The sequence below is a fragment of the Nicotiana sylvestris genome, chromosome 4 (genome assembly GCF_000393655.2).
Source record: "Nicotiana sylvestris chromosome 4, ASM39365v2, whole genome shotgun sequence".
NCBI lineage: Eukaryota > Viridiplantae > Streptophyta > Magnoliopsida > Solanales > Solanaceae > Nicotiana > Nicotiana sylvestris.
This window is the reverse complement of record NC_091060.1, coordinates 151,254,320-151,277,461: the sequence shown is the minus strand read 5'-3', so window position 1 is coordinate 151,277,461 and position 23,142 is coordinate 151,254,320. Positions and strand designations below refer to the sequence as shown.

General features: G+C 40.0%; 1 protein-coding gene across 1 annotated transcript; it reads right to left on the bottom strand.

The window, feature by feature from the left end:
* Window positions 1-2,142: 2,142 nt before the first annotated feature.
* Window positions 2,143-10,304, bottom strand: LOC138890346 (uncharacterized). Its single transcript, XM_070173727.1, has 9 exons — window positions 10,065-10,304; window positions 9,724-9,977; window positions 8,218-9,138; window positions 7,360-7,695; window positions 6,628-7,090; window positions 5,402-5,872; window positions 5,108-5,326; window positions 3,586-3,722; window positions 2,143-2,230 (listed from the first exon to the last, which is right to left on the bottom strand). The coding sequence occupies exons 1-9, from the start codon at window positions 10,302-10,304 to the stop codon at window positions 2,143-2,145; spliced, it is 3,129 nt and encodes a 1,042-aa protein (XP_070029828.1).
* Window positions 10,305-23,142: the final 12,838 nt, after the last annotated feature.

The window sequence follows — 23,142 nt, the reverse complement described above, 5'->3', positions numbered from 1 at the left end:
AGTGTGACCGAATCTTGCTTCAAAGGTTGCCTACATATCCTTGGCTATAAAGGAATCAGGTCAGTGTAGTTCTGGAAGTTTCGGTAGCTGGGACTACCGGGAAGCTGTGATTTCACTGTTACTGCTACTGCTACTGCTTGCTGAACTCCTTATTACACCAAAAATGGAAAGTAAAAAAGCTAAGCCAACTACGCCGAGTTACAAGATTCCTATAAATCTCTTAAAGCTTGATCTTGAGTCTTAATTGGTTCTTGTTGTGGACTTCGATCTGAATCTTGATGCTCGTCAGCTGTAGGTGATGGTTCTTTCTTCAGCTTTGGATCAAGGCGGGACATGCGAGGTTGTGACTTCAATCAAATTTTGAGCAGTCCGCGTCCTTCTCCACTTCAGCACTTTGAGTTCACTTCTTTTGTTCTTTTTCTTATTTTCTTTATTTTAGATTGAGATTCATTTTTGGTCATCTCGAATCCTGTGCCTCGAGGTCAAACCTGCTCAAATATCAAAATAAACAAACGAACAAAATTTTTCTGTCCCAGTTTTCACTTGGGAAATTTCGCGAGTTATTTGCAACAAAAATCTAAACTATTTTTCATTGAAAGCAATAAAAATTAGGATTGTGTATCCTTGGGAATAGGGAGTGAAGCCCTAAATTGGGAAGATTGCCAGGTTATGCTGGAAAGATGACCGGGTTATGCCGGAAAAGAAAAAGGGTCCTCGGGTTATGCCGGGGAAGTCATCGGGTTATGCCGGAAGAAAAGAAAAAGGTCCTCGGGATATGCCGGGCGAAAAGAAAAAAGGTCCTCGGGTTATGCCGAGGAGGTCCACGGGTTATGCGGGATAAAAGAAAAAAGGTCCTTGGGTTATGTCAGGGAGGTCCACGGGTTATGCCGGGATAAAAGAAAAACGGTCCTTGGGTTATGCCAGGGAGGTCCACGGGTTATGCCGGGATAAAAGAAAAAAGGTCCTTGGGTTATGCCAGGGAGGTCCACGGGTTATGCCGGGATAAAAGAAAAAGGTCCTTGGGTTATGCCAGGGAGGTCCACGGGTTATGCCGGGATAAAAGAAAAACGGTCCTTGGGTTATGCCAGGGAGGTCCACGGGTTATGCCGGGATAAAAGAAAAAGGTCATTGGGTTATGCCAGGGAGGTCCACGGGTTATGCCGGGATAAAAGAAAAAGGTCCTTGGGTTATGCCAGGGAGGTCCACGAGTTATGCCGGGATAAAAGAAAAGGTCCACGAGTTATGTCGGGATAAAAGAAAAAAGGTCCTTGGGTTATGCCAGGGAGGTCCACAGGTTATGCCGGGATAAAAGAAAAACGGTCCTTGGGTTATGCCAGGGAGGTCCACGGGTTATGCCGGGATAAAAGAAAAACGGTCCATGGGTTATGCCAGGGAGGTCCACGGGTTATGCTGGGATAAAAGAAAAAAGGTCCTTGGGTTATGCCGGGGAGGTCCACGGGTTATGCTGGGATAAAAGAAAAAAGGTCCTTGGGTTATGCCGGGGAGGTCCACGGGTTATGCCGGGATAAAAGAAAAAAGGTCATCGGGTTATGCCGGGGAGGTCCACAGGTTATGCGGGATAAAAGAAAAAAGGTCCTTGTGTTATGCCAGGGAGGTCCACGGGTTATGCCGGGATAAAAGAAAAAGGTCCTTGAGTTATGTCAGGGAGGTCTATGGGCTATGCCGGGAGAAAAGAAAAAAGGTCCTCGGGTTATGCCGAGGAGGTCCACGGGTTATGCGGGATAAAAGAAAAAAGGTCCTTGGGTTATGCCAGGGAGGTCCACGGGTTATGCCGGGATAAAAGAAAAAGGTCCTTGAGTTATGTTAGGGAGGTCCACGGGTTATGCCAGGATAAAAGAAAAACGGTCCTTGGGTTATGCTAGGGAGGTCCACGGGTTATGCCGGGATAAAAGAAAAAGGTCATTGGGTTATGCCAGGGAGGTCCACGGGTTATGCCGGGATAAAAGAAAAAAGGTCCTTGGGTTATGCCAGGGAGGTCCACGGGTTATGCCGGGATAAAAGTAAAAAGGTCCTTGGGTTATGCCAAGTAGGTCCTTGGGTTATACCGGGGAAGCCCTTTTTTTTAAGAACATGAGTAAGTATGCAGGAAAGAATTTGAAGGAGACTTCCTTTTTGGATTGATTATTGCTGCAAAGCTGTTTTTAGCTCGTGCGCATTTCCTTTTGGTTGCACCTGCTTCTTGCACGGTTGCTTTGGATTGCACTGTTTCCTATTTCAAACAAAGAACAATTGTTAGTTTGAAACGATGGTTGGTTTTGTGGCGTTGACGGTTTTGATCCCTCGATCTCGACCCAACTTTTGGTGAGAACCTCTGCTGCTTGCTAGCTTTTCTGAAGATTGATCTTTTTCCTAAATCGAGGGACTCAACTTTTCAAAAATTTATTGTGACGGCTCGCTGGGCTTTGGTCCTTTCACTTTATTCTACTTCTACGGGATTTTGACTTGGCTTCCTTTCATTTTCAATAACTTTGGATTTCATAGCATCGGCCATCATGACCTGTCAGGGTCGACTTGATGCACTCGCTGAAGCTGGGTGCTTTCTTTGGATTTGGCCTTTATTAAGCAGAACCCTGTAAAACCAATCTTGCCACCTTTTCTTTCTATTAATTTTGGAAACAAAGTTAGACCGAAAGGGATTCAAGGAAAATCAAAGGACAAAAAATGAATTTTAAAGGGAAGTGTCCCTTTCGGGGAGGAAAGAAGGACTTATCTGAGGTGCATACAGACTTCAATAGGCATGACATGCTTCTTGGACTGGATGCCCGATCTGCATAACCATTCAACTTCTAATAAACTCATTACGACTCGTGTTCTGAAACCAAGAAACCTTGCCAGGACTCTTTCAATACCAATGGTGATGAGGGATTCTCCTTTTCGATCAACGACGCCTTTTGCATGTTTTCGCCAATCGACCTCTCTCATTTCTCTTCTCACTATCGCCTTTTAGTGCTCTCTGCGAGTTTTCACTAACAAGACTCTCTCATTTTTGATTTCTCTGCTCACCGTCACCTTACGGTGCCCGTAGGTTTTCACCAATAAGATTCTCTCATTTTATTTCTCTCATCTTGATTGCATCGGATCCAAACAACTACGTTCTCCGATTTGAAAAACCTTTTGTCAATTGATCGGAAGGACTTGAACCAGGTTTGGGTAAAAAGAACTTGGATCGAATTACAACTTTAGAACTGTTCGGGCGGGATCATCGCCGAATCATTATAACATCTGCCCCAGTTTCACTTTTGGGGGAAACTAGATTGTTGTTTTAGTATGACTGAACCCCAGAGAGAGGCTGCCTACGTATCCTTTCGGAATCAAGTCGAACGTAGTTCAGGAACTTTATTTTGTTTTGTTGTTTTTGTTTTCCTTTTTTTTGTTGTTGTTTTTTTTCTTTTTTTTTCATTTCATTTTTCAATAACACTTTCCGGTTCCAAAGAGGGTAATCAAAGAAGAGTAACCGGCTCAAAGAGGTTTGCAAAGGGTAGATGGTGTTTGGGTAGTGTGAATGAAAGCTTTCGTCATCCCAATCGGACAATGTTGTCACTGCAGAAAGACTAAACATAGTACCTTTTGACTGCATCCACATTTATAGCTGCTTCAGGATCATTTCCTTCGATATTGCCCAGATACAATACTCCTCTCGGCAATATCTTTCTGATGATGTATGGGCCTTTCCAATTAGGAGCAAATTTTCCTTTTGCTTCCTGGTGATGGGGAAGAATACGCCTTAAAACGAGTTGACCCACTTCAAAATTTCTAGGCCGCACTTTCTTGTTGTAGGTACGGGCCATTCTTTGTTGGTACAACTGCTCGTGGTAGACCGCGGCCATTCGCTTTTCATCGATCAAGGTTAACTGTTCCAAACGGGTTTTAACCCACTCATTGTCTTCAATTTCAGCTTCAACAATGATCCGAAGAGAGGGGATTTCAACCTCTGTGGGTATTACGACATCAGTGCCATAAACCAAAAGATACGGGGTGGCTCTGATTGATGTGCGCACAGTAGTGCGATATCCCAATAATGCAAATGGCAACTTTTCATGCCACTGCCTGGAACTCTGAATCATCTTTCTCAAAATCTTTTTGATGTTTTTGTTTGCTGCTTCGACAACACCATTGGCTTTGGGCCGATAAGGAGTAGAAATCCGATGCGTTATCTTGAATTGTTCGCATATCTCTCCCATCAAATGACTATTCAAGTTTGCAGCATTGTCTGTGATAATAGTTGCAGGAATGCCAAAACGGCAGATAAGATTGGAGTGCACGAAATCTACCACAACTTTCTTGGTGACGGATTTGAGAGTGATGGCTTCAACCCACTTCGTGAAGTAGTCAATGGCAACTAGTATGAATCGGTGCCCATTTGAGGCTTTTGGCTCGATTGGCCCGATGACGCCCATACCCCAAGCAACAAATGGCCAAGGTGCTGACATGGGATGCAGTTCTGTGGGAGGTGCATGAATCAAATCACTGTGCACCTGACACTGATGACACTTCCGGATAAAACTGAAGTAGTCCTTTTCCATGGTTATCCAGTAATAGCCTGCTCGAAGGATTTTCTTTGCTAAAACGTACCCGTTCATATGGGGTCTACATACTCCCGCGTGTACCTCATGCATGATTCTTCCAGCCTCCTCTGCGTCAACACATCTTAACAAGTTGAGATCCGGAGTTCTTTTGTACAAGATGTCACCACTCAAAAAGAAACCACTCGCGTGCCGCCTAATGGTTCTCTTCCAGTCTCCATTGGCTTGATCAGGGTATTCTTGTGTTTTTAAAAACCTTTTGATGTCATGATACCATGGTTGGGTATTTGGTGTTGTTTCAACCGTGTTACAATAACCATGCCTTTCCCGAATTTGAATTTCCAAGGGATCAATGTGGGCATTGCCTGGGTATGGCAGCATTGAGGCTAAAGTGGCAAGTGCATCAGCTAGTTCATTGTGGCAGCGAGGAATGTACCTGAACTCTATTGACTTGAATCGTTTGCCAAGTTCTTCCATATGTTGCCTATAAGGAATCTTGACGTCTCGGTTTCCCATTCTCCCTAAACTTGCCGGAGAATTAAATCTGAGTCTCCTATGATTACCAGTTCTTCGACATCTTGGTCAATTGCTATGTTCATACCCATAATGTAAGCTTCGTACTCGGCAGTGTTGTTTGTGTAGAAAAACCGGAGCCTAGCTGTGGCCGGATAATGCTGGCCGGTGGGCGAGATCAAGATTGCCCCAATTCCAACACCTTTTGCGTTTACCGCTCCATCGAAAAACATTTTCCAAGCATTGATAGATTGCTCCAATTCCAACACCTTTTGCGTTTACCGCTCCATCGAAAACATTTTCCAAGAATTGATGTCTTCGAATATTGCCTCAACCGAGTTTACCTCTTCATCTGGGAAGTAAGTATTCAAAGGCTGGTATTCATCATCGACCGGATTTTCAGCCAAATGGTCTGCTAACGCCTGGGCTTTCATTGTCGTGCGAGTGACATATACTATGTCGAATTCCGTAAGCAGGATCTGCCACTTTGCTAGCCTCCCAGTGGGCATCAGCTTCTGGAATATGTATTTTAAAGGATCCAACCTAGTTATGAGGTAAGTGGTGTAGGCTTGCAAGTAATGCCTCAGCTTCTGAGCGACCCAAGTCAAAGCGCAGCAGGTCCTTTCCAACAAAGTGTACTTGGCTTCATAACTGGTGAACTTCTTGTTCAGATAGTAAATAGCATGCTCTCTCTTTTCGGTCACATCGTATTGCCTGAGGATGCAGCCGAAAGAATTTTCCAAGACTGTTAGGTACAAGAACAAGGGCCTCTCTGGCTCAGGTGGGACCAAGACTGGCGGATTTGACAAATATTCCTTGATTTTATCAAAAGCTCTTTGACATTCATCTGTCCACTTGACTGATGCATCTTTCTTCAGCAATTTGAATATGGGTTCACATGTGGATGTTAGCTGGGCAATGAATCGGCTGATGTAGTTCAATCTACCCAACAGACTTATAACATCCTTCTTGGTTTTTGGAGGAGGCAAATCTTGAATAGACTTTATCTTTGTTGGGTCTAACTCGATGCCCCTCCGACTGACGATGAATCCCAAGAGTTTGCCGGATGGTACCCCAAATGCACATTTGGCTGGGTTCAGTTTCAAATCATATTTGCGCAACCGCTCAAAAACCTTTCTCAAGTCCCGAACGTGGTCGTCCTGGGTTTTGGATTTGATGATTACATCGTCCACATACACCTCTATCTCTTGGTGCATCATATCATGAAAAATGGTTGTCATGGCTCTCATATAGGTTGCCCCGGCGTTCTTGAGACCAAATGGCATGACTCTGTAACAGTATGTACCCTACGGTGTGGTAACAGCTGTCTTCTCTGCATCTTCTTCATCCATCAACACCTGATAATATCCTGCGTAACAATCCACGAAGGACTGTATCTCATGCTTGGCGCAATTATCAACAAGGATATGGATGTTTGGCAAAGGGAAGTTATCTTTGGGACTTGCCTTGTTTAATCTCTGTAATCCACACACACCCGGGTCTTCCCATCTTTCTTTGGCACTGGAACTACATTAGCTAACCAGGTGGTGTATCGGACCACTCGGATCACCCCTGCTTTCAACTTCTTCGTGACCTCTTCTTTGATTTTGTCACTAACATCAGTTTTGAACTTTCTTTGCTTTTGCTGGACTGGGGGACAATCGGGGTATGTTGGAAACTTGTGAACCACCAAATCAACACTTAGCCCTAACATGTCATCGTATGACCAAGCAAACACATCTTTGAACTCAAGCAAGAGTTGGATTAATGCGTCTCGAGTTTTTTCGCCTGTGAAAATGCTTATCTTGGTTTCTTTGACTTCTTCAGAACTACCCAAATTAACCGGTTCAGTATCATTTAAGTTCGTCTTAGGTTTATTCTCAAATTGTTCCAATTCTCGTTTTATTTCCCTAAAAGCCTCCTCTTCATTGTATTCCGGTTCCTGGTTCATTATGTCACAATTAGATAGCATGTATGGATCTGGGCATGAAGTCTGCAAGCATGTCATGTTATTTAAAGCCGCATTATTAGAACTGAAAGAAGAAAAAAAAAGAAAAAAAACAAAATCAGAAAGAATAAAGAAAGATGAACGATGAAATATTGATTTCATTTCTTGAAATTTGAAGATAACATGGTTTACATTGGAAAATTAAAAGACAAGAAACTAAAGAAGACATCCGAGTTACACCCTGAAATAACTCGTGATGCAGAAAAGGTGGCAGGACAGGTCTATCGGGACTTCCGCCTAATTGGGAATGGCGTAGCCTTCCAATTCTGCAGTTTGGCATTAAGTCCCATATACAGCACTTCAGCGGTGATTGAGCCTTCCCCTAGCTGGACCATGTGGGTTTCATATAGTATCTTTCTCATTGCCCCACAGATCTCTTCAATCTCTTCGACCGTAAAGGCCTCATCTTCCTTTTCCTCATTGTATTTTGGCTTGACAAATGTTCTGTACAGATGCGGCACCGGCTGAGGCAAGACCCAACCATCATTCTTTCTATCATTTGCCCATCTTATATCAGCTGGAGTGGGTCGGAAGCCTACCCCAAAGAACTTTTCACTGGCGGTCAGGGTGATAGGTTCAGCTATTCCTTGCAATGATTTCCCAAGCCCTTTCCTAAGTTTGTAGCCATGTCTGATCATTTCTTTGGCCACCATGATTGATGTGTTAGAAAGGAAGGGTTGGGGGCAAGGGTTTCCTTCTTCGCACTGGTCTGCGACCACAATTTCAAAGGCTTGATAGACTATGTGCTCACTCCTCTCTCTTGCTTCAAGACATGGGACTGATGGGTCCCGATAAATTGATTGCTCATCTTCCCCGTGGACCACAATCTCTTGATCCTTATGCTCAAACTTCACCATCTGGTGAAGAGTAGAGGGTACAGCCCCCGCTGCATGAATCCACGGCCTCCCCAAAAGAAAGTTGTAGGATGTGTCCATGTCCAGAACCTGGAAGGTTACTTCAAAGTCTACTGGGCCGATGATCAAAATTAGATCAATCTCTCCAATTGTGTCCCTTTTGATACTATCAAAGTCACGTACACACACATTGTTGGGTCGGATTCTTTCGGTACCGATTTCCATACGCTGTAGAGTTGAGAGTGGGCAAATGTCTACCCCAGAACCTCTGTCCAACATAACCCTTTTCACGTAGTACCCTTCACATTTGACTGTCAGGTGCAGGGTTTTGTTATGTGCGGCCCCTTCTGGGGGCAAGTCATTTTTGGTGAAGGAGATCAGGTTGATTGCAAAAAATCTTTCTGCCATTCTCTCCAACTGCTCTACAGAAGTCTCAACAGGCACATATGCTTCGTTAAGGGTCTTGATCAATACCTTTTGATGTTCAGTGGAGTTCATCAACAGAGATAGCAAGGAGACTTGTGCGGAAGATTTTCGAAGCTGGTCGATCACCTCATAATCTGCCATTTTCATCTTTTGAAAGAAGGCGTCCGCTTCTTCGGCACTCACGGGCTTCTTAGATGGGAAGCGCTTTCTAGTGGCGTTGTTCACCTCTTCCAAATTGAAATACTTTTCAACCGGGTTATTTTCTTGAACTTTTCCTGAGATTTCTTTGCCATTAAAGGTCACCACCGATTTGTTGTAATTCCATGGCACAGCTGCAAGATTTGTCATGGGCTTCTGTGGCGCGCGACGAATAACTACGGGCTCACTCAGCCTTGGTGGATTAATTGGCCCCAACATCACATAAGCTCCCTTGGGCACATATATTTGGGTTGTCTTGTTCAGTTCCAATCTCCTGGGAGGACTCAAAGTCATCTGCTTTTCTTTGCAGCCTCGAGGGACATAGAGAACAACATCTTTGGGAGGCGTTGCCCCAGTTTCAACTTCAATTTTCTTCTCTGACTTTGGAGGGGTAGTTTTGTTCTTTTTCTCACCTTTGTCTTGCTTTGGGGCAGTTTTTGATTTCTTTTTTACATCAGCGATGGCAATGATGGCCTTCAACGCTGGGTCAAATTCCTTATCCTCACAAATTATTCCGATTACTGGCCCGTTGTTGTGGGCCGGTAGTGGGTTGTTAGTCACATTGGGAATATCTTCATCCCTTAGCACTATCTTCCTTTGTTATATCAAATCTTCCACAGCTCTTTTCAAAGTCCAACAATTTTCTGTATCATGCCCCTCAACCCCTGAGTGATAAGCGCATCGGGTGCCACGTTAGTAAGAGGGTGATTCTGGGTTTTGCCTATTCGGGGGTACGGGCTGCAACAAACCCATTTGGACCAATTTTGGGAATAGGCTAGAATAAGACTCGCCAATTGGAGTGAAGTTTGATTTCCTTGGTGGCTCCCGGGCACGGAAGTTGTTTTGTGGAGGTCGGGGATTGTAGTGGGCTTGGTAAGGAGGCTGGTTTCTGGGAAATGGAGCTTGGTTCCGATTGGCTTGTTGTTGTGGCCGGATATAAGGTTGAGCATTCATGACCGGGAATGGATGAGGAGCATAAGCCACATCTTGGTGGGGGTAATAGTGTTGTGGGCTTCTTTCTGTGAAAAGGGATCTGGGAGTACGGTGTTTTCTTGCAACCGATGCTGCCATGGATGTTTCTTCCTTTTTCTTGCCCTTTGCTACTCCTCCAGATCCACCCTGAATGGCCTAGGAGATGGCTCTGATAGCAGATTGGCTTAGAATTCGACCCGTTTTCAACCCGTTTTCAACCATTTCGCCAATCTTGATAGCTTTAGCGAACGGTTTGCCCATTGCGGACATCATATTTTGGAAGTAGTCAGCTTCCTGAGCTTGGAGGAAAACTGTGACCATTTCAACCTCATCCATCGGAGGCTTTACCCTGGAGTCCTGCTCACGCCACTTAATTGCGTACTCTTGGAAGCTTTCCGAGGATTTCTTCTTCAGGTTTGTCAAGGAGTTCCGATCTGGAGCAATATCAATGTTGTACTGGAACTGCCTGACGAAATATCTAGCAAGATCATCCCAGATGTGCCAGCGGGAAATATCTTGGTCCATGTACCACTCAGATGCGAGGCCCACCAGACTTTCTCCGAAATAGGCCATGAGGAGTTCTTCCTTTCCACCGACTCCTCGCAGCTGGTTGCAATACCTCTTGAGATGAGCAGTAGGATCGTTGTGCCCATCATACTTCTCAAATTTTGGGGTTTTGAATCCCAATGGTAGATGTACATGAGGGAACATACATAAGTCGGCATAGGACACACTTTTCTGTCCACTCAAGCCTTGTATGCTTTTGAGATTTTGTTCCATACTCCTCATCTTTCTTGCAATCTCTTCTTGCTCAGCAGTTTTGGTGGTCTTTTCTTGCCCTGCGGTGAACTCATACCGGGGTGGTTGAGAGTAAGTATAGGTGGGAAACTGTGCAGGTTCCAGTGGGAAAGATGATGTTTGGAAGGCGAAGGATGATGGGTCAAAGTTGGGCTTGGGCAGTGTAGGATGTGTAGTAGATGAGCATGGCGGAGCAGTGAAGATACTTGAAGTCGCTCCTGAAGCTAACACCTGGGGGCGAACCTCAGAAGGTGTTCCAACAAAGTGGGCCAAGATAGTAGGATATTCGAGTGGGGTATTGGGGTGACTGATCGGGATATTGGAGGCTCCACCCACCCTAGGAAAAAGCTCGGGAAATCCAGGGATTGCACTTGGTGGCTCTCTTCCGTTTGATCATGCGTCCCACATTTCCATCATGCGGAGACGCAATAACCTGTTTTCCTCGGCAGCTGCCGATTCTGAAGTCGGGATGCCCAAGATCGGACTCTCATCTGCGATAGGAACTGTTGGCAGAGTGATTTATGAAGACATTTCAACGCTACCTTTCGACCTCGTGAAGTATGGATGCGACGCCAGACTACCACAAAACCAACCACCTTACTATAGAACCTGTTCTTGACAGTAGACAACCAACTGGTTAGTTTGAAACAAATAACACATAGGTAATCGCACGTTGGGGTGTGATGCACCTATACAGTTAAACGTGTTTCTACATGTTTCGCAACGGTTGCATGTTTCATCCCAGTTTTGCTTATTTTTCCCAATTTTCTCTTCTTGCCTCATATGTTATTCCTTATTTTCCTCTTTTCTCTTTCCTTTCTCTCCTTTTTCTGTTTTTGGTTTTTTTTATACTTTTTTTTTTGGCTTTTCTTACGGTTCTTTCCCTTCTTTTTTTTTAAAAAGATCATGACCGGATCCGATAAGGATTGCCTACGTATCACGACGTCACGCGAATTAGATCATAACGTAGTTCAAGAAGTAAATGCGAAAAATAAAAGGACAATTTTATTTTTTTTCAAATTTTCATTAATACAACTTTACTGAATTACAAAAGACTCAGAACATACCTTTTCTAGGACTTTAAGACTCAGGACATGCCTTTTCTAGGACTTTAAGACTCAAGACATGCCTTTTCTAGGAATTGAAAACAGACTCGAAATATGAAAAATACAAACTCGGAAAAAGGAAGAAAATACAATCAAGAAAACATCAGTGCCTCCAACCCTGCCCTAGGAACACCAACCGGTCTTGCAGCGGGCCTACTTGCCATGTCATCTTGGAGCCGATATAGTTCTTCCATTATCTGACGGACGAAGATCATTACAGTGGCGAAAAACATGGATCTTGTCATGTCCTCACACGCACTGCATTTCATGGTGATGTAGTCAGCAATCCTTCGAACCCTCTCTCTTATGATGCCCTTCTCTTGCAACTAACGGCCAATCTGACGGGATCTAGCCTCTAAGACTTGGGTGGCAGCGTGATTTTGCTCTTGCAAGTGCTTTAAGTCCTCTTCCAACCGTGCCATTAAGGTGTAACAATGTTCTCTCTCGGCCTTAAAATTTTTGGCTTGTTTAGCCATTTCACCTTCGAGGTTGCCAATCGCCTTTTCCCAACCTGTGACCCCTCTTTCATATCTTTCTTTCATCTATTGAACAAAAGTTGCACGCCCTTCGACATTTTTAGCCAACCTCGTTCGTGCTTTTGCTAGTTCAGACTCAGCTTTCTGCAGGTCATCTTCATAGTCACGCACCTTTTGAGTAAGGTTATAAATGAGCCTTTCATCTTTCCTGCTTCGGCCCGGATTCTCGGCTGCTATTTTCAGCTGTCGAACCTGGGCTCTGAGAGCTTCATTTTCTCGAACCAATCTTCTCCTCTCACCCTCGGCCTCTTGTGCCTATAAATCATTGTTGAAGGTGACATTTCTCAACTCTTCTCGCATATCATGGATGGTGGCCTGATATTCCTTTTCCTTTTCCCCCCAAGCTAACATTTCCTGAATTTTGTCATCAAAAGCTTGAACATGGGGCATTTTGGCGGGCCTCACAGGTTCGGGCTCGGGCTCCTGCTCATTGTACACATAAAAACTCCTTTCAAACCAAGCAGCATAATTGGGATCAGCTTCGCCCTTAGCTGGGTCTGGCACTTGGGTGTTACTTTTTAGATACTGACAACAATTCCAGTCTCTTTGAACTAAAGCTTCGGGTATCGTTGCTTCTGGGTGTAGTTCAATAACGAGTTCTTAAGTCTGCCTCTTCGGGTATCACCTGATATCTTCCCAGTTGTCTTAGAACTCTTTGTGGTGCATATGGTTGTATACTTCTCGCCCCCATTATCATCAAGTAGCCCTTTGAAGAGGTCATGTAGATGATTTCTATTACTGGGAGTCATCCTATGGTCCATTCAATTTGATTTGCTCTCAATTTCCTCAAATAGGAAACCCATGCTTCAAACCCTTCCGGTGGTTTGTAATCTTCCACCCTTTCCTCATACTTTTTGATGAAATTGTTCCCATCTGAAGCATATATCATGAACTTAGGATGGCAGCGAAGGTGCTCGATCATCCACATCTGAAGAAGAATATCGCAGCCTTCGAAAAATTGACCCCCAGATTTGCACAATGTTAATGCCCGGTAAATGTCCGCAGCACTAATGGGACAAGTGTGTGATCTTTTTTGTCGATGAGGACCTGTGTGATTCTGGCCATATGAAGGTCTATTGTACCCTCAAAATTCGGAAATACCATGATTCCTAGAAATGCCACGATGAAAGCAAACCGTTGATGAATTTGCCATATGCTCTTGTCCTATTTGTTATTCAACCCCTTCTCATGTGTTTCAAACCCGGCCGAGTGTCCAAACCTGAAATACAGGAAGTAGAACGAACAACTCTCTTTACTTACACGGTCCTTGCTCATTTGTTTGCTAATTTTCAAAAGATCGAAGAATTTGTGTGCTGAGGGAGCCCTGGGGAATATTAGTTGTTACTTTCTTAACTCTTGGCCGAAATCAATGTACCCGCCTATTTCTTCCAGAGTGGGTGTGAGTTCGAAATCCGAGAAACGGAACACATTGTGAACGGGATCCCAAAAGGTCACCAAAGCCTTAATTAAATCCTCTTGTGGTTTGACGTGCATGATGTATGCCAGGGAACCCAAATGCTCTTTTACCCAAAGTTGGCCATCTTCATCTAAATCACCCCACCACTTACGTAGCTGCATCCGAGCCCTTTCTATGACAGATTGCGATGATTCCTGGACAGTATTCATTTGTACCTGTGGAGGGTTAAGGTTAGGGTTGACTCTTGTGGACTCTTTTTGCAGAACAAGTTTTTTTAAAAAATCAACGGACAAGGACCCCTTTTATTGCTATGTTAGCAAAATGGTCGTTTTTGCAAATGTGGCACCCTTCACAATTCCAAATGAATTTTGAGGCCGGGGGTAAGTATTTTATTGGAAAAGACACCTTTTGCCTGTTCCTCTCGAAAATAGCCTTTCGACAATTGGAATGCAATCTAAAGCTATTCCGGGGATAAATGACTTAAGTACAACCGAAGCTGGGTCGGCATATTGTTTTGACCAAAGCCCTGAAACACCTTTTTATTTTATTATTTGGTAAAAATGAGGCCGAACTTTATGTGGGTTGCCTACGTATCCCACATCCGGTGAGAATCAGACCTGCGTAGTTCGGGCAATTTTGACATAAAAACATGATATTTGACTTACTCTTTTTTGAAATATGTTTTCCCTTTTCTTTTTTTTTTTTAAAAAATTCGGCAGAGTTTCGGAATATTTTAAAATACTAGGATTTTTAGAAACCGGGTAAATTCTCTATCCTACCTCACTCTTGGTTTTTTTCTTTCTTAACCGGTCAACATGCAAGCCGAAATAAATATTCACATAGCACGTAGGATGCATTAGGATGGTCTTTATTTTGGGTACACCTGTCCTAGACGGACCCAACCCCTGTGTTGAGTCCCCAAGATCAAATGCACGTGATGCAAATAAACGTTCCTACTAGGGATCCGGCATGAGGTTGCGTTATTCTAAGATAAAAACCTAGGGTTTGTGGTCTAGACTTGGGTTACCCGAGCGGACAACTGGGGCCGAAGAGGGGGCAACGTACCGGGAGCACTAAAGTCTACCCGGCCTTGTTGCTGGCCCAGCCTCGATCTATTTGGTATAATTTCTACAGAAAAAGCGGGTCACGCGAACGTGTAAACCATTTTCAGAAGACTTAGATGGGTGGCGCAAGAAGATATTTAAATACAGTGCAAGTAATATCAAAGCGAAAAATGACAATTAGCACATTGAGTCCATAAAATACAGTAATATCAGTAATAAAGACAAATAAAAATCGCATTAACAAGCTCGAATTCTTGAACCCTGAACCACGTGGTCTAGGTTCGATCCCCAGCAGAGTTGCCAGAGCTGTCACACCTCCTTTTTACACACCCGAGGGTATACAAGGGTATAAGGGACGATATGAGATTATTCATCAATTCAGAGTCACCACTTGGATAGTTTATTTGGTGTCCCAAGTCACCCGTTTATTTTAAATCCCAAATCGAGGAAATTTCGACTTTTCTTTTGAAGTCTGCGAAACAAAAATTCTGAATAAGGAATTCTGTTAATTCGAGGGAAGGTGTTAGGCACCCCCGAATTCCGTGGTTCTAGCACGGTCGCTTAGCAATTCATACTTGGCTTAATTGTTTAACTACTCATTTTTAAGACCTATTGTTCAATTATCTTTTTACCGCTTTTAAATCAAATCACTTGATTATTCATAATTAAAGAATTGAGTTACGCGTACGTATACTCTTTTCCTTTGGCGCGTCAAAAATCATGTCACGTGAACGTGTCCACGATTAATAATGCTTTGCTTATTTTATTAAGAAAAGTTTGGTTGAAGTTGCGCGAACGCATCCCTCGAGTCATTGTTTTTTAGAATTAAATTTGCAATTATGTTACGGGAACGTATACATAATCACAATACTAGTCTAAATCGAGCCTAAAGTAAACTACGGGTATTTGATTAAGGCGTAATTTTGAAGTGCACCTAAAGGTGTGATTATATCACTAAACTAGTCTACATCATGTATCTAGGTGTAAAGGTACAATACTACATGAGAAACTTATTTGAAATAGTTATGGCAACTTTATTTATTAAATGTCAAACAGGCCCAGATTTTGAAGTTTGGGGGGGGGGCGGCTGACAAAGGTTGAGTCCAAGTGAACTCTAACCCAAAACATATATTGTCTATTATCCATACAACTAAATTAATTCTAAAAGAACCTAGACCTGACTTAATTCAGATAAATCTGGCCCAAATAAATTTTTAAGCAAATAATCAATTTAAATGTAATACATTCAAAAAGATTTAAGCTTACTAATGAGTACAAGTAATTCTGGCCCAGAATCCATTTGTGAACAAATAAATAAACTTAATAATGAGTCCAACTGAACTCTAGTCCAAGACATAATTGAAGGAAATTTGAAATTAATAATCCTAATGACAAAATGAAGAATTTTAACTATATTTTGGTTTATCTTTTGAAACAGAAAAGTAAAAAAAAGGGTTTTGAATAAATAAAATCTGTTAAATTTTAGGCAATCTTCCTACTAATTTGCCTAAGTCTTCATTTTTCAAAATGCTGATTTAGAAGCTTATTTGTATTTCAAAAATCTTGATGTGTAAATACTATTGATCAACTCATTTTATTTTAGTAACAAAAAATCAGAACACAAATTCATCAACCCAATTGACCTTGGGCCTGAAAATGTATTATGGTTATCACTTAGTTATTTCGTAAAAAAATCTGATTTTTATGACTTTAAGCTAATAAAAATCCAGCATTATTTAACTATTAAAAATAGTGTGTTAAATTGCTAAACTATTAAGCTGATTTAACACATAAGGAAACGCAGTAAAATTATTACATTTTTTGCTAACTGAATAACCAAACTACCTATTGCTATTCTAACAGAATTTCTGGAAAATGACTTATGTGATACTACTACATATGAACACACAAATTTTATAAATGTATGAATCTTTAAGAAGATTCTGTAATTAACAGAACAATTTTAAACTTATACATTTGCCTAAAACATTGTAAACAAATTTACAACATAACAAACAAACAAGCTTCAAACAAACATGGTTCATGCAATATTCAAGCTAGCTACAGATTTATCAAGAAATTCGCCTCATGATTCAACAAAAGAAAGAAACTTTACACTTTTGTTAAGAAGAGTACCTTGACAGTAGCAAGAAAACAAATAGAAAGAAAATAGATCTCTGAAAATTTGAGCGAGAAACAGCAGCAAACCCAAACAGAAAACCAAAACCAGCTTCCAATAACCCAGAAATCCAAAAGATAGTGAGAAAAATCAGTAGGAGTTCTTTGCTAATAGTGAACGAAAGAGACTCCAAAGTAGTGCAAAATCAATGTATTTTTTTAGGCCTAAAATGTATCCAACTCTCTCTGTATAATGGAAAGAAGAAGTGTATTTATAGAATGAGGAGGTGAAAAGGGATTAGAATTGAGGTACAAAGAATCTGTCAGAATTCCCTATTAATTAGGAAAAATGGCATCTTCTTTACAGAAATGGATAGCTGTGCAATTTTTAGTACCTTCCTTATCTCAGAAAAATAGACAAGTGTCCCATTTCTGGATATTTTTTGGATCTTATCCTTTTCCTTACTCAGCATTGGGACAGTTGTCCCTGTTCTAGAAAGTTCTAGCACTTTCTGAATGATTTTTAAAATTTAGGTTTCCAAAATTGACCCTCAAGGTCTTGGAATTACCTCAAAACCAGATTGGTTTCGGGCCTGAGTCAAATGACTCTTGGCCTAAAGAGCTTGGGCTCTTAAACTTTAACAAAGCTATGAGCCTGTCCATTTAGCCAGACCCAATTTTAACATGAAAATAAATAAATACTAACAAACTATGGGCCTGTCAATTTAGCCAGGCCCAAAAAATTAACAAATATAACAAAAATAAAACATTAATGAAGAGAATGAAACACTGTTTTTTTAGTATTTTTACCTTCTTCTTTTTTGATTTTTGATTAATCCATCTAATTAATAAATGAAATAACAACTATATAATAATATAAAACTAACATAACATGATTATACTAACATTACATATATTTTAACTAAATTCGGTTTTAACTAATTAATTACTTATTACGGGAATTACTAAATATGATAATTAAATAAATAAATACAAAATGCGTTAAATAAATAACAGAAATAAATAAATTAAAAAAACAGAATGCGTAAATAAATAAATAAATAAATAAATAAAAAGCAGAATAAAATGCGCAAAAAATAAAAAAAAATAACAGAAAATAAATGTGAAAATTAACGGAAATAAATAACAAATGCGTAAATAAAATTACGAAATTAAAAGGGTCTAATCATGAAAAAACCCTCAAGCCAAGACTCCCGTCTTGGATCTAAAATCCTTGATGGAAGATCTTGACCGGAGGATTTTTTAACGGCTAGAAAAATGAAGAAGGGGTAGATCTAGGGTTTTGGCCTTTTTAGATCCAAGATCTACGGATTTTGGTTGGGTTTTTGGGGATTTAGTTGGTAGGATGAGGTTTAGGAGGATGAGAGGAGTGTATGGTGTGAATTTGAGGGGTTTTGGAGTTCCACCGCCGCCTTGGGCGATTTCCGGCGGCGGAGTAGTGGTGGTAGAAGGGTTTCGACCCTTTTTTTTATTTTAGAAGGGTTGGTTTTTTATGGATTTAGGTTGTGGGGTGAGGTAGAGGAGGAGATGAGGAGAAGAATGAAGTTATTTTGGGGGTTTTTGGAGGTTGGCCGCCGCCGATGGAGATTTCCGGCAGGCGGCGCCGCCAGTGGAGGAGGGTGGCGGCGGAAAATGGGAGGAGAGAGAAGAGAGAGAGTTGGGGAGCTCTAGTTTTGGGGAGTTGAGAGAGAAGTGGAAGAGTGGGGAGTTTGGAAATGAGGGGGGTGTAGATTTTAGGACACTTTTATATTAAAAAAAATGTGAGTTCCGGACCGTTGGATCTTGTTGGAGATCAATGGCCTAGATTAAAAGGGGAAAAGATGGATTGGGATCAGATTTTTAAGTTTTGGGCTTGGGGTGTCTTGGGTTAAATTAGGATTGGGCTAGTTTAGGAAGAAATGGCCCAATTCGGCCAAAACCCCCCTTTTTTTAATTTTTTAAAGACTAATTAATTAAATTAAATCCTAAATTATCTTTATTTGTAAAATTTAACTAATTATTTATTTATTATTATAAAAATTACTTGATCCTAAATTAAAAGAGAGAAAATCAATAATCTAAAAATTAAAAAGATAAACAATGTAAAATGAGCCATTTTTTTTTTATTTACAACTTTAATAAAACAAATAATTATCTAATTAATCCAAAAGCTATAAAAACAAAAATTTAAATGCAAGGCATGGTATTTTTTATATTCATGATTTTTTAATAAAAATTAAACGTGTACAAAAATGCGAACAAATAATAAAAAACCTATAAAATGGCAAATAATTGGAAAAATGTATTTTCTTGGATTTTATAGGAGTATTTCATACAAGGCAAAAATCACGTGCTCACATATGGTATTCTTTTCACCTTTAAATTTATAACTTGAGGTGTACAATATAACAGTTTATCTTTAAACATTAATCAAGGAAAAAAAATTGAGTTTTGACCCATGAATTGGTAAATTGGAACTTAATGATAATTTGGACTCGAAGACTAATGGGTGCTTCGACAGTATAATAGGTTTGGGGATTTGAGCATGTTCACAGGAGTTCACTTTTAGTTGTCTTTGATTTGACATTCCAAAAATTATAACGTGATCCCGTAACACCCCAAATTTTTTTATAATATTTGCATTTTTGATTGGACATTTTTATAACGAGGAAATATTTACTTTGCACTTCTAAATGTGAAATGGTCAATATATGAAAATTTCTTACTTTAGGTTGTGTTAATATTAGCAATGAAGTTTCATGATGTTGTTATATGTAACACTTAATATTATTTTGACTAGTTGTTATTAAATATAATATATAATTAAGTTTTGGTTTCCAACTTTTTGTATTTATCTAAGAATATTTAGTAGTTGGGTAACCATTTTATTTCATATCTATCCATCTCTCTCTTTCTATCTATCTCTCCTTCTCTCTCTCTCTCTCTCTCTCTCTCTCTCTCTCTCTCTCTCTCTCTCTCTCTCTCTCTCTCTCTCTCTCTCTCCTCCGTAGAAACTTGAAAATCTGAAGTTTCATGAAACAAACCATGGATTTCTACTAAATCAACAAGCAAATTTCGTTTTTGGTGAAGATCAAGTTGCTCCTCTTGGTAAGTTTCTAAACTCGTTTTTATACTAGACACCTACTAGAATTTTCTACATATCTTTTTGTACAGAGCTCCGATTTAAGTGATCCAGGACTTTCTGGAAAGGTATTTCATAAATCTATAACTTTTATGAAGGAAACAAAATCTAGTTTTATTGGTATTTACCTGAAAAAGGATTAGAAAGTACAGGGCAGGTGTTGTCCAGATTTCCAGTTTTAGAAATACTCCATGTACTGTTGTTAGTAATTTTAGCATAACTTTTTGTTCAAAATCGATATGGAGGTGATTCAAGATGTTCTGAAATGGTAAGCAATATATCTACAACTTTTGTGAAGACCAGAAAGTCTAGTTTGTTCGTGTAGATCTTCAAAACTGAGTCACAACTCGGAATAGTGATATTGTCCAGAATTTCTGTTTCAAACGTTTTTGGGTAATTTTCACCAATATCATATTTAGTTTGACTTGCTAAATCACTGAACTTATTTAGATACTTGATTATGTATTTACGTACCCTTGAAAAAAATCAAAGGGGAAGTGTTTGAGGAAGTGGACAGATTTGGTTTGTTTACGGCGTAGAAGATTCGAACGTCCCCAAGTTGTGATTGAACTGTTTCGTGGTAAAACACCAAGGTTTGTGTATAAACTTGTACTCTTTTTTCTTGATGGAATATGTTGAAATAACTTGATATTTTATTTTTCTTGGCTTCAATTTATATTGTTATATTCGTACTATATCAAGTATTGTAAGATATTTGCTAAATCGCCCATTCGTACGGATTGTTTGATCATTTTGCATTCTTGTTGGGACTTTGTCCTTCTTGTGGCAGTGACTTTGTCACTCATTTTGGCATGCCTCTTGATTCAGATCTTTTGCCATCTTGACTTTGGATTTGTAGTTCGTCTTGAATTATGGAACTTGTCCGTGTTAAGTACGAACTAGGAAGCCATTTTTAATATGGTTCTTGATTCTCTTGTCTATTGGGTTTTGACCCTACTTGATTTGGGGCTTCGGTCCATCTTGATATCTGATTATGCTTAGTGTGATGTCATGACGTACATATTGGGCGAAAAATGGATATTTGGTATACTCTCTTAAATTGATAGTATACACTTTTTAGACTCTTGAACATTGTTATTGATATTTGAAAACACTTCAAAGTTTGATATTGATATGTTTGATATATTTGTTCACTTGTTTTAAATTATGTTAAATTGAGCTAATTATGACTGAAAAGGGGAATTGGAGAATTTAATGACTCCAAGCCTAAAGTTTATACACCACTAAGCTTTATGCTTAGCGATAGTTGTTTTCTATTGTAGGAAATGTTCGGGATAAAATCTGAAGATGGCCAGGGTGAAGTAGTCTTTTTGGGAGAATTTATGGAGATCACATTTGCATATGCACCTTGGTTTGCATAGTTTTGGGACATGTACATGATATACATGATATACAGGATATATACACACATATATATATATATATATATATATATGTCACACTTATGTTATTTGGAGGCTTGTTGGATTTTAAAGACCAAAATCTTGTAACTTGAATTTGTAACCTATTTTATTGTATTAGGGTGTTTTAATAACTCAAGTCTTGTAATATGTTGAATTTACACTTTGTCTTGTAAATATGTAGAAAAGGAGAAAACTAGTTTCTTTTTTTTTACCCGATAGTTTGAAAGTTTTGTACAATACAAACTTGTAGTGACTTTGAATGATTGTATAAATCTGTTAGGAAGTTGCTTTAATCTGTTGATTAATCAAGAAGGGTTATATCACCATATGTTAATATTTTGACATTGTATTTCATTTAAAATAAATTTATGGTGTATTTTCAAAAAAAAAAATATATTGCACTTTGAACCTTTTCGCATGGGCCTACTTATGCTGCTAAAATTATTCTGAATATTTTTATTAATATCTCTTTTAATATTTTGTAAGTAGGAAATTAGATTTGTTTTCTAAGTAGTACCCTCCCAAAGGGGTTGCTACAAGTTTTGATATCAGAGTCACGGTTTGTGATTCTAGGATTTGTTTTGTTGTGATAGTACCTAGTATTTGTTGTTATTTCCTTTCTTTAAAATGACTTGGAGTTTATAATTTTTTGCATACTTATTTAATTTAATTTATTGTATTCTGTGTGCATATGCATAATGTACATATCCCTAATGCAGTGTGATCTTATCTTTTATAGGACTTTTAATATGGCCTCTTCTTCGAATTGAGCTGTTGAATCCGTTGATGAAAGTCAGGCCCAGTATAATGTCATGCCTCACCTTCAGGGAGGAAACGAGGAACCCTTGCCTAACCTAAATCATCCTCGTGTTAGTGGAAATGAAATGGGCAGTAATCCAAGAGCAATGAGTCATAATACTCCATTTATGACTCCTCTATTCCAGCAGATGACTGAATTCTTTCGTCACTTGGCTGGGACAATGTCAGAACCTAGTGAAATGAATTTTGAGAAGATGAGAAAAATGGGCGGAGTTGAATTTGAAGGCACTACAGATCCCACGGTAGCTGAATAATGGCTCGAGCGCATGGAGATGGTCTTTGAACAACTGGAGTGTACTAATGCTGCCAAATTTAAGTATGCTATCTCCCTTTTACAAAAAGATGCCTATGATTGGTGGGTAAGTGTGCCAAATGCAAAAGCAAAACCTCCGGTGCTGACTTGGGATGACTTTGTGAAATCATTTCGTGCAAAATATGTTCCCCCTGTCTATTGTGATGCTAAAAAGAAAGAGTTTCTGAATTTAAGACAAGGGAGTATGTCTATTGCAGAGTATCAACAAAACTTTCTCAGGCTTTCTCGCTATGCTAAAGGTATTATTGATGGTGAAAGAGACAAGTGCAGAAGATTTGAAGAAGGTTTGAATGGTTACATTCGAAAATCAGTGGCAATCTTACAACTTGAGGATTTTTCCAAGTTGATTTCAGCTGCACTTACTTGGGAAAAAATTGACAAGGAAGAAGCTAGTAGGAGAGAAAACAGGTTTTAGGAAGGGTAATTCAGATTATGGCGGTCCATCCAAAAAGGGAAAGTTTGACTATTCCAAGACTGAGAGTACACATAAATCATTACATCATAAGCAGAATAAGTCAAATTTTTCTACTGCCAGTACTCCAAGTTATGGCCAAGGCAAAACTCATACACCTACTTGTGCACAGTGCGGGAAGAATCATTATGGTGCATGTAGACGAGCTTCTAGTGCTTGTTTTAATTGTGGAAGCATGGATCATAAAGTGAAGGATTGTCCTAATCCTAATCCTCTTTCTTATACACATACAGAAGGATCAGTTCAAAAGCCTATCACTACTCATTCTCAAGCTAATAGTAGTGCTAGACCTCGAAATATGCAAGCAGTGGGCTCGAGTGTAGCTAATCAGGCTGGTGGGTCGAGAGATGATGCACGAGTTTATGCTATGAGACAGAAGAATGACCAGGATGGTCCGAACGTGGTTGCTGGTAAATTT

What these genes read in the sequence shown, in the direction of transcription:
- LOC138890346 (XM_070173727.1), bottom strand. Translation starts at nt 10,304, where the DNA reads ATGAGGAGTATGGAACAAAATCTCAAAAGCATACAAGGCTTGAGTGGA. An exon ending in CTGACAGTCAAATGTGAAGG is followed by an intron (nt 7,696 to 8,217) that starts GTACTACGTGAA and finishes AGAAATGATCAG; the next exon opens with ACATGGCTACAAACTTAGGA. An exon ending in CGAAGAAGTTGAAAGCAGGG is followed by an intron (nt 5,873 to 6,627) that starts GTGATCCGAGTG and finishes GATAAAATCAAG; the next exon opens with GAATATTTGTCAAATCCGCC.